The 11,392-nt window shown below is 36.1% G+C and overlaps 2 protein-coding genes across 2 annotated transcripts; one reads left to right on the top strand and one right to left on the bottom strand.

Annotated features, from left to right (window-relative positions):
- Positions 1 to 4,815: 4,815 nt before the first annotated feature.
- LOC109207842 lies at positions 4,816 to 6,706 on the bottom strand. The gene is made up of 4 exons (XM_019370843.1): positions 6,583 to 6,706; positions 6,022 to 6,226; positions 5,038 to 5,588; positions 4,816 to 4,877 (listed from the first exon to the last, which is right to left on the bottom strand). The coding sequence occupies exons 1-4, from the start codon at positions 6,704 to 6,706 to the stop codon at positions 4,816 to 4,818; spliced, it is 942 nt and encodes a 313-aa protein (XP_019226388.1).
- A 711-nt stretch (positions 6,707 to 7,417) lies between these two features.
- Positions 7,418 to 10,531, top strand: LOC109207847 (V-type proton ATPase 16 kDa proteolipid subunit). The gene is made up of 3 exons (XM_019370847.1): positions 7,418 to 7,645; positions 7,727 to 8,012; positions 10,111 to 10,531. Exons 1-3 carry the CDS (start codon positions 7,567 to 7,569, stop codon positions 10,241 to 10,243), a joined length of 498 nt encoding a protein of 165 aa, XP_019226392.1. The 5' UTR covers positions 7,418 to 7,566; the 3' UTR covers positions 10,244 to 10,531.
- The last annotated feature ends 861 nt before the right edge of the window (positions 10,532 to 11,392 follow it).

Consider the following 11,392-nt stretch of genomic DNA (forward strand, 5'->3'; position numbering starts at 1 on the left):
TTGGGTTATTAACAGGACTAGTAGGTGAATCATCTAAATCCGGTTGGGTTTCATCTACATCCTCATTTTCCTCATCATTTTCTAAGATAGTTTGATTTAGGATAAAGAGCATTCATAACTTCTTCATTTAATGTTCACCTTGTGCAACATTATGGCAAAATTCACTATCGGAAAATTGAAAACAAGGGTTATCACTATCAAGAATAATAGGAGCAGCAGGACGGGTAATAGGTCTGGGTCGGGGAGCCGGGGGAAGGGTAGTAGGTTGGAGACTACTTTCACCAATTTTAGCTTTTCCCTTACCACCAAACATTTTTTTCAAAGAAAATGCCATATTAATTACAATTATGCAAACTAAACACACAAAAATATATTCTTAAAAGTTAAGAGTTGGAACGAGTTTACCGAATTGCCGAACAACTTCTTGAAAATTGAAAATCGTTGAAGACTTGAAGACTTGAATACTTCAATTCACCAACTTCACAATTTTTCACGAAATTGCAATAATAAAATAAGCAATTATAGAAGAGAAATTAGATATAGATTGAGAGAGATTGAGATAGATTGATGAATTGGTGAGTAAAAATGAAAGAATGAGGGGGTATTTATAGTTGAGAATTGGGGAAAAGTGTAATTATATAAAGTTTGGGGTTAAAATAAAGTTTGGGGGCCAAATGGCTATTTTTAAAGTTCCAAACGGTTGAAAATTAAAGGCCAACGGCTAGATTTTAAAATCTGACCGTTGGCTATTTTTTAAAAAAAAAAAAATTTTTTTTTTTTAAAAATTAGCCGTTGGAGCCCGTTAGGACCGCTAGGCCCGGTTGAACCGGCCCAGGACCGCCTGCCGGTCCCGGGCTTAGCGGTCCCGGTCTCGTGGGCTACACGAACAAGACCGGCCCGTCACGGGCTTATTACCCATTAAGGGACCGGCCCACCAGGACCGGCCCGCCGGGACCGTTTAGCCCGTTAGGACCGCGGGCCCGGTCCGGTCCCGGTCCAAGACCGGCCCACTTACAGCCTTACCCTAGAGTTTCTCTATAAAAGGGAGGTTTCTTCATTTTCAAGTCAGATTTCAGAGAGTATACAATTTAGAAACGGCTGAGATAATACAAACACTGAGAAAGTTTGAAAAATCAGAAAAAAATACAAAAACAAGTCATCAAAACACTATTACATTGAAGCTGTTTTCCGTAGTTTTTGGGGTTTCAAAGTTAGAGTAATTGTTGATTGTTTTCTGGGCTTAAAATGGTGGTAGCTGATTAAGAATTGTTGATTAGCTTCTGTTGAAAAGCTGCTGATACTCTAATCCCTCTGCTGAAAGTTTTTGCTGTTTGTTTCCTATTGTTCCAGGTATTTCTTTGAACTCTGGGTGGCAAATGAAGCTGTGAATGTGACTTTTGTATGAAAAATTTGTTTTTGTTGAAGTTCAATGAAAGTTGTCATCTGCCTAAAGCTTGGTTTTCCTATTTTGCTCGGTTCATTTAGCTTCTTGTCCATTTCTCTTCCTACTTCTTTCTTAAATATATTAGGTTTGTAATAATAGTTGCTCTAGTGATTCGTATTTAAATGTTAAAATTGTATGAAAGTCTGAGACAAAACCATGGTAATTAGCTCTTTCTTTTGTATTTCTTTAGTTGAGTTGAGCTTAATTAGTTTCATGTTCAGTGTTTGAGTATTTCTTTGAAGAAGGTTGATTGGTTTATTTCTCACTCAAAGTCTGTCAATATTAGCTTAGCATAGATGGATGATTTGAATATGTAAGTTGTTTTAGTTTACTCATAAATGTTAAAGCAACTTGTTACTTAGTATTTGCATTTGTTTGGGACTATTCCTTTCAAAGGACTATTAGGATGTACGCATTTTATGTTATTAGGCATGGTATCAAGTGTAGATATAATGTTAAGTGCTGAATAAACCTCAGGATTCGATTCTTTTTTCTGTGATTAATGGCATGCTTTACTAGAACGGTTGGTCAAGATTGGCAAGCATATTTACCATTTAGAACCCTGTGATTATTTTATTTGATACACTTGTTTTGGAAGATTGCAATATGGTCGTTTATGTAATATGAGTCTCAAATTAGTTCAATATTTTGTTGTGCATGTTTAACATGGGCCTTGTCAAGGCCTGGCCATATGGCCCACCATCGTTTTTCCTCAGAGTGTCTTCAAACAACCTCATTCAGGTTGTGCAAATTGGGCAGCTGTCGTTGGCCCATTTATGCCAAAGTACCTTTTTCTTGTGTGTTAATCTTTCTCAGACCAGGCTTCATCGGAGCCCAATTCTCTCTTGTGTTTAATCACGAGAGCTAGCACGTGAAGGCTGGGCCAGCTGCCAGCCCAAGCCCTTTCAGCCAAATGCTTAGTTTCTTTTAACGCTAGCCTATTAATTATTAAGTTGAGTTTGAGCATTAGCCTAAAAATAAATCCAAATCCATTTAAGCCTTCTTTAATTAATTAGCCCCTTTTAAAATTAGACTTGAGGCGTGCCATATTAAGCAAGTTATAATTTATGGCCCTCAGAAGATTAGTTCAAACATCCCTTAAAATTAGATTCGAGGTGTGCCATAAGCAAAAATTAGATAACCCATGGCCCTCAGATAATTAATCTTAACTCTTGTAGAATCGAGGTGTGCCATTATCAAACTTTCCATGGCCCTCGCAAAACTTGTTATTAATTTGAGATTTCGTAGTTGCTTTAGGCGCGCCATTTAAATTGACTTCCTTTATTTATTAAACTCGGGTGTGCATTTCATGTGACCCAATCTCAACTCTTTACGAGGTTAAATAAAGCGTGTCGTGAACCACGGGTGCATTTCATGTAGTGCAGCTCGCGATATGTTTTAAATAACCTTGAAATAATTTCTTAAATAAACAAAAGCGGTATAAAAGTTAAAAATGCACGTAGGTTTAAAAGTGTTTTAAAATCAGATAATTAGGCCAATAATAATAGTTGAGCAACCGTGCTAGAACTAGGGAACCTGTGAATGCCTAACACCTTCTCCCCGGGTTAACAGAATTCCTTACCCGGATTTCTGTGTTCGCGGACTATAAAACAGAGTCAATCTTTCCTCGATTCGGGATTTAAAACCGGTGACTTGGGACACCATTAATTATCCCAAGTGGCGACTCTGAATAAATAAATAAATCCCGTTTCGATTGTCACTTTAAATTGGAAAATACTCCCTAATACCCCTTCCAGGGGTGTGTAAAAAGGAGGTGTGACATGGAACATGTAGTTAAATTGTTTAGTTGCAGCTAGTTTTGTAGGAAGATAGTAGACAAGTTTATGAACAAGATTGTTGAAGTTTAATTGTAGCAGATTTGTGCTACAATTATTTTACCCTTTGTTTTCTTTATTTTATCCAGTATACTAGTTCGAACAATGGGGAAACATTCTGTTGTTTTTATATTCACTTGTTGAAAGTAAACAGTACTTGATCTAATTATTGTTACTGGTTAACTCCTTTTCAACTTAATTATTATGTAGTTACTCTGTCAACTCCAGATTATGTAGTTATTTTGTAATTTTTTGTAGATAAATTGTAGGATCATTAACAACTATCGTTGGATGCTAGAGATAATAAAATAATTGTGTATTATATATATAGAAATCATTCACAAACCAATCAAGCTATGAAAGTATTAACACAATACAGAATACTAATTAAACAAAATAATTTTAAACTAACTACATTAAAAGTTGAAGGTGCCTCAACTATTACACATCAAATATAATTCTCCTGAACTCATCAATTTTTATGAAAAATTCATTTTACTACATAATTTTTTTTTGGGAGCATTCTTGCAAGATCTTTTGTTATGCCCTTCTACTCCGTAGTTGCCACATGGAACCTTGTACTTCTTTGAATTTAATTCATCATATGTTTTGTATCTTTGTTTTTGAGGTCTTTCTAGCTGTCTTTTCCCACCTGAAGGTGGATTTACAACTTCTTCAGTTATATGTTGTGGCACATTCCATTTGCTTTCATCAGGTAGGGGATTTACTGGTATTTCATAAGTACGCAATAGGCTCTCCCTTGTGTAATAAGGAGAACAATATTATTCATAAGACTCATCCCTGTGCCTTAAAGCAGCCAAAGCATGTGGACAAGGAAGTTCATCAAGCTGGAATTGCCCACAACTACATCTCTTGTTTTCAAGACAAACAATATAGCGCCTGACACCATCTAGTATTGTATCAATGTAATCTGTTGAATCCCTCACCTACAATTACATTACAAACAAAAAAAATTCATATACAATCAGAATACAAAATATCTGCAAAATATCTACAAACTATCTACATTGTCTTTTAATAATTTATTTTGATGCAATAAATGGTCAGATCTTACTCTAAGCTTGTGCGACAATGTTCTGTTGTCATCCAACTCTTTGTTGTATTTAAACCCAAGGTACTATCGGCAGCTCTCTTGCATCTTTTGTTACAGAATTCAACGACTCTGTGATGTCATAGTCCAAGTTCTGTTCACCGTAGCATGTACTCGAGACCATCTATGATAACCAATATCGTATAAGTATGCTTTAACACGCGGTCAATCTCTTCAATCTTTGACATCCTTTCATTGAATTCATCAAGCGTGTATGATCGTGTCGTGGCAAAGTACAATTCGCTTAACTTTAGATGAACCTTCTTGAACTTTGCCCTTATATTTGTCCAAATATGCCACATGCAAGAATAATGTGGCATGCCGGGATAAACAATAGATGTTGCCTTCAAGATACTCTCATTCCGATCCGAAACAACACACATATTTGGTTTTTCACCATACGCATGTTTGAATTGCTCAAAAAATCACTTCCATGATGCGTCATTTTCTGAATCAACAACAGCATATGCCAATGGTAATATGGTACCTACATTATGTGGTAAAAAGAAATTAATTGGCTGCATGAAAAATGCAGAGGAAGACATATACATACAAACTACAACTTTTCAACAATATATCTACAATAAATTTACAAGTTATACAAAAAACAGACAAGCTACAATATATCTACAATAAATCTACAATACCTGCTGCATCCATTGTACTAGCTGTTAGCATTATTCCCCTGTATACTGACTTTAAGAAGGTCCCATCAACTACTACAACTGGCCTACAATATTCCCAACCACTGATTGATGTAAAAATCACAACAAATGCATACAAGAAGCAGTCATCGTCCATCTTCTTCAATTTAACTACAGACCCCGGATAAGTCTTCTCCAGGATATACAAATAACTAGGCAATTTAATGTAGGAGTCAGCACGATGATATCTCAAAAACTCCAAAACCTTTTCCTTTGCTCTCCAAGCTTGCATGTATGTTAAGTTCACGCCGTGTTCAGACAACATATCAGTTTGTATGTCTTTTGGTGTGTAAATTGTCTTAGGATCAGCATATTTTGGAATAACCATGCTACCAACTAACATGGCAGTAGGTTTGCGCTGTATGAATGTACTGTCCATCAAAGAGCATGTGTGCAAGCTGTTTAATTTTCTAACCTTGAACATTGCAGAATCATTTGTGCTAGTTGCCTTGAAGTGCCATGTACAATTTTCACCAACACATACCAGCCAGTAGCTACAAAATAAAAATAATTTAAATACTGGTATAGAAAATGTAGATTAAAAAAAACTGTTGTAGCATAAAAGATCATATTCAACAATTTATATACAAAACAACTACAAACTATCTACAATTTTGTTAAATAATATCACAAAAAAACCTGAAGAAGTAAAAATTTACAAATGAACTACTCCCTCCGTTTCAATTTATGTGAACCTATTTCCTTTTTAGTCCGTGCCAAAAAGAATGACCTCTTTCCCTATTTGGAAACAATTTACCTTTATGCAATGATTTATAGCCACACAAAATATATGTGCTTCATTTTATACCACAAGTTCAAAAGTCTTCTCTCTTTTCTTAAACTCCGTGCCCAGTCAAATGGGTTCACATAAATCGGAGGGAGTATAAAATAAAAATAAAAAATTTTTGACCATTCATATGTTCCTACCTTCTAGCACTAGATCTTTTCACCCTAAATTGGAACTTCTTCATGACAGAATAGTACTTCATTGCACTTGCAATTGTCTGCTTGTCTTGGTATACTTGGCCTACTTCAGTAACACTTGGTGTACTTTCTGTTATTATTATACTTTCATATTTCACTATCGCCGGAGATGCTGGAATATCAATTAACTTCAGTGTTCCAGATGAACCTGCAATAAAATAAAGCTAAATACTGTTATGAACTATTTTTTTGTAGATATTTTGTAGTTAATTTGTAGAAATATTGAAATTCTGTATTTCATATTGAGCTACAAATGATATGTGATTTTATTGTAAAAATATTGTAGATAGAATGAAATTCAACACTAATATATATATATATATATATATATATATATATATATATATATATATATATATATATATATATATATATATATAGAGAGAGAGAGAGAGAGAGAGAGAGAGAGAGACTTTGACATGTAGTTTTTTGTAGAGATATTGTAGATAATTTGTAGATAAGTAATATACAACCAAAACTCGATAGTAATGTAACAGAACAAACCTGCAACTGTGTTAGAATTGGTGATACTCAATTCCAAATTGAAATCACGCACTGTTATACATAGCGGATATGTTCCTAGGCTTTTGTTTTCCTTTTTCGTCTCCATGTATACACGAACACCCATATCGTTCCTAATTTCCATTGGAGGACAATTTTCGTTGACAATGTATTTGATTTCTATTATTTTTCCGGATGTATCTATCATTAGATGCTCCGCTATTGTAGAATTCAATAGGCTATAACTCGCATCCTCGCCGACTACAATTCCATCGACTGAAAAATCTCTATATCTCCCATAGCTATCCCAATTCCCATTCAGTTGAAGCATAATTGGGATTTTCGACATAATTGCGCTTGTTACAGAAGAATTGTAGCTAATTTAGTCGCTTTTGATTTGTGAAATCAGAAAATCCAGTGAAACAGAGTATTGTCGTAAAAACAGAGTAGTGAATTTTGGAGAGAAACGGGCGAAATTTAATAGCGAGATTTGCGTTTGATAAAATTTGGAAGAATCTTTAATATCCCAACATTCGCGCGCCTATTAATAGAATTGTACAGCTAACAGGATTCTGTTTTTAATGAGTTGTTTATATTTTGTAGGAAATCTGTTAGCAGGGCAGGTAATTTGCAAATTATGGACATTTTTCGTAACATAATTTCCTATATGGTATAGGAACGAAAATTTCCCTTTTTTTTTTATGTCCAAACGGGCTCTTAGGATATCTTTGGAGCCCAATGAAGAATAGAAATCCGATAGATCAGGCCCATGAACATAGAGCCCATACTGTGGCAGCTGCAAAGAAGTTTCTCGCACAACGTGTCCAACGTGTGCTTGAGAGCGACAGTGCAACTGAGCCAGACAAGAAACGAAACCGGAGCCAAGGACAAATACAAGGACATACAAGTAAATATCTCTCGCCGATCAGAAAAGTTGTCTTCAAAATACCGATCGGTCACCGGTGAAATCTCTGATAAACTGAAAAAATGTCATCAACTTTCAGCGGCGATGAAACTGCGCCCTTCTTCGGTTTCCTTGGAGCAGCTGCAGCGCTCGTTTTCTCCTGTAAGCTCCATAAAAAAAATTTGCATCAATTATTCGATTCAATGAATCGGAACTAATATAATACGATCAATATCCTTGTAGGTATGGGAGCTGCTTATGGAACGGCGAAAAGCGGTGTGGGAGTAGCGTCGATGGGAGTAATGAGGCCAGAGCTTGTGATGAAGTCAATTGTGCCGGTTGTTATGGCTGGAGTGTTAGGTATTTATGGTTTGATTATTGCGGTCATTATCAGTACCGGAATTAACCCTAAGACCAAATCGTATTACCTTTTTGATGGATATGCGCATCTTTCTTCTGGTTTGGCTTGTGGTCTCGCTGGCCTTTCCGCTGGAATGGCTATTGGAATTGTTGGCGATGCTGGTGTTAGGTAATTTCTCAGTCTCCTCGTTCTTTTGTAGACAACTTAATTAGAAAAAATTACTTCTTTTGCACCTGAATGGCTTGAAAATCAATGTTTTCCTAATGTATTTTGTGAAAATTATAGTAAAGTAGTTTTTGCGTCCTAACTGAAATGAATCGCTTTAGGTATTTTCTTAATAACTGGATTTGTCCCATCCAATGTCTTGTAAGAATTGCAAAACTTACATGAATGGCATCTTATTTGATTCTCTAGTGAATTGACCTTGTTAGTGGGATGAGGTGTTTAACCTGTTGCATTAGATTCTATTTGTTGTTAATGTTATTGCTTCTTAAGTGCTTGGTTTCTTCTAAAGCTTTGAACTTTGAATGTTATCTGTTTTATCCTCATTGTTTGGTGAAAGAGAGTATTTGTTCCGAAAGAGCTGTATCTCTTTTGTTTTCTTAAAAAAGAAACAAAAAAACTTATTGCAAAGATTGTATAAATGCTTTATCATCCAAAAAACTAAGGCAATTTGTGTCGACTAAAACTAGATAGTGCCACTGGGGAAACATCAATCTCTTTTCTTACTATCCATATGTCAAAGGCAGTACACTATTTTCTCTCAAATAAGGACCTCATCGACACCAAGCATTAGGGCTGTTGATCATCACTCAAGATTGCTAATTTAGGTTCCATGTAAAGCGCCAGCAGAACATGTTTTAGGTAATATTTGTAATTTTTATAAATTATGTGCTTTACTTCAAAGGAGTAAACGATCCCCTTTCCTTCTCACTTCACTAAAAGCTCTTAAAGTCATGTTGATTTTTGGGCTTGTCGCTTGTGAAAATGTTGAGTGTAATCAATAGTAAATTAGTAATAATAGTACCTTCTACAAACCCTCAGGGGTTGGCCTGGTGGCAATTGACTTGAGCCTTGGGGTTTGCTCCCTTTCAAGGTCTCAAGTTCGAAACCCACTGGGTGCAAACAATTTCTGAGGGCCATCGGACTGGGTAAAACCTGAATTAACCATGGTGCACTTGCGGGAAACTCCTTGCCGAGGGCCTGTGCACCTCCGGGATTAGTCGGGGCTCTAAGAGACTCGGACACCCGGTGCAAATCAAAAAAAAATAATAGTACCTTCTAAAAAAATTCAATAATAATCGCTGTCCTTTAAAAATTATTGCACCAAAGAATTTTGTTGGAACTTCCATTTCAAGCAAAGAGTTTTGTGCTCTCTGAATTTTTTTCTCTTTTTTTCAAGTGGTAATTGTTTACTGAATAAACTGGATCTATCAAACTGCTACCTAATGCTAATGTCTGTGGTAGAGATCAGAGATTAGAAGGATAAACCATGTTACTTGGATATGTCAAATTTTGAGGTGAGAAATCCTAACATTAGCATAAAAAGAACCAACTATTTGAGATAAAATTGACTGTAATCTGTCACACTTTGGCATGCCAAAAAGCAAGTCATTAACTGATACTAAGTGGAGGATGCTTTTATTGCTTTATACACATTTTTAGCAGAATAACAAAACCTAATATTCTATTGCCCTTTCCTTAGGCAGATACTTCTAGTTCACTCTGTTTTTTCCACATATACTGATGTCTTTCCATTAATGATATGCAGAGGTTTTTGTTCCCATTATTTTCTAAAACTAGTATAGTTATTTTAATAAGGAGACAGAAAGCTGCAGTTTTCATCCTTGATGTGAAACCAAAGTATAAATAGGACTGTTATCATGAAAGAAGTGTACAACCAAATCAGTTGTGGCATAGCAAACTTTATTGTCATGTTTATGAAGGTTAATCTAAAAAAGTGTTTAGGAAGTTGAGAAATATCCACCTCTATACTGTTTAGTATCATTCTGAAATAAAATCCTTTGTAGTTTCCTTCTTGCTGCTTTATATATGTTCTTAGCAGGAGGGGACCTTTTATTTGATTGTTAGATCTAGTCCCTCTCGTTGGTTTATCTAAAGTTTTGCATTATCTTCTTAAGTTTCCTTGTATACAAATTTGTATTCAATATCTCTTGGTTCTGTACAGTGGAAGCTTAGTACACCGGGCTGCTCTTTTTTTTTTTATCACTCAGTTCTGCATCCTAACATTATCTTATTTTCCCAGAGCAAATGCACAACAACCAAAACTATTTGTCGGTATGATCCTGATTCTCATCTTTGCTGAGGCATTGGCTTTGTACGGACTGATTGTCGGCATCATCCTTTCTTCCCGTGCTGGTCAATCTAGAGCAGAATAGAAAAGATTGATTTCCAGGTTCATAATGGAATCATTTTGCATCATTGTGCTGCCAGTTTGGTTACCGATGCTAGTTTAGATGCATCTTTCCTTTTCTTTTTCCGTCACACTTTATGTGTTCCACTGGTGATTGTAGATTTGGAAGCTGCTTTTTCCCTGCATGCAATCTAGAGAATGTTCTCTTAATTTTTCAGATGCTATATTTTGCAATAATGAGGAGCATCTTGTTGATTGAATGCTGATACAATTGTATTATTTTTATTGGAATGCATTTATAACCTCAGTATACCACCTTGATCATTACTATTACTGCTTGAGCAGTCATGCAAAACTCTGCGCTTTCACTATTGTAACAACCCAACTCGCTAGTGATATTGTCCGCTCTGGGCCTAGGCCCTCACGGGTTTAAAATGCGTCGCTAGGGTCTAAGACTTGTTAATTTATATAACCAACATCTCTCTTGTGTTTTGCCGAGGTTTGCCCCGCCTAACCGGGATTTGCCTAAACTTAGTTGAACTCTGACTCACCATCGGCAAGGCTGATACAAGAGTGGCTCTGATACCATCTGTAACAACCCAACCCGCTAGTGATAGTGTCCGCTCTGGGCCTAGGCCCTCACGGGTTTAAAATGTGTCACCATGGTCTAAGGCTTGTTAACTTATATACCCAGCACCCCTCTTGTGTTTTACCGATGTGGGACTATGTAGTGTTACAACTATATTCGTATTGGCTCTTCTTTTGTATGACTCTAACTTTTATCTATTAAAAATTGGCAGAATGAGCTGTGAAGTGAAAGAAACTTTACTTATTGCACATAGAGCTTTGATTTAGTGAAGTGGGTCTGTGATGGGGATGATTATTGATTAAAAACATTACAACCAGAGTTGGGACTGCTTGTGTTTTTTTTCTTCCTAATGAAATATCTTTTCTTTTCATGTCTTCTCTACCTGCTAAGCACATAGATACTATTTCTTCGCAGTACAATAAGGACCATATTTTCGTATGAGATCTGTAAAGAAATTTGCTGCATTGCATGAGTTAACTTTTGGATCACTGGTGGAGCTCTGATTGCACAACAACATGGGGAGAGTAGTGTGTACGCGGACCTGAGTGTGAAAATGCATTTTTGTAGTGGTGACACAAGGCATCT

The sequence above is a fragment of the Nicotiana attenuata genome, unplaced genomic scaffold, assembly GCF_001879085.1.
Source record: "Nicotiana attenuata strain UT unplaced genomic scaffold, NIATTr2, whole genome shotgun sequence".
Taxonomy (NCBI): domain Eukaryota; kingdom Viridiplantae; phylum Streptophyta; class Magnoliopsida; order Solanales; family Solanaceae; genus Nicotiana; species Nicotiana attenuata.

What these genes read in the sequence shown, in the direction of transcription:
- LOC109207847 (XM_019370847.1), top strand. Translation starts at nt 7,567, where the DNA reads ATGTCATCAACTTTCAGCGGCGATGAAACTGCGCCCTTCTTCGGTTTC. An exon ending in TGCAGCGCTCGTTTTCTCCT is followed by an intron (nt 7,646 to 7,726) that starts GTAAGCTCCATA and finishes ATATCCTTGTAG; the next exon opens with GTATGGGAGCTGCTTATGGA. An exon ending in GTTGGCGATGCTGGTGTTAG is followed by an intron (nt 8,013 to 10,110) that starts GTAATTTCTCAG and finishes TTATTTTCCCAG; the next exon opens with AGCAAATGCACAACAACCAA.
- LOC109207842 (XM_019370843.1), bottom strand. Translation starts at nt 6,706, where the DNA reads ATGGGTGTTCGTGTATACATGGAGACGAAAAAGGAAAACAAAAGCCTA. An exon ending in CAATTCTAACACAGTTGCAG is followed by an intron (nt 6,227 to 6,582) that starts GTTTGTTCTGTT and finishes ATTTTATTGCAG; the next exon opens with GTTCATCTGGAACACTGAAG. An exon ending in TAGTACAATGGATGCAGCAG is followed by an intron (nt 4,878 to 5,037) that starts GTATTGTAGATT and finishes CACATAATGTAG; the next exon opens with GTACCATATTACCATTGGCA.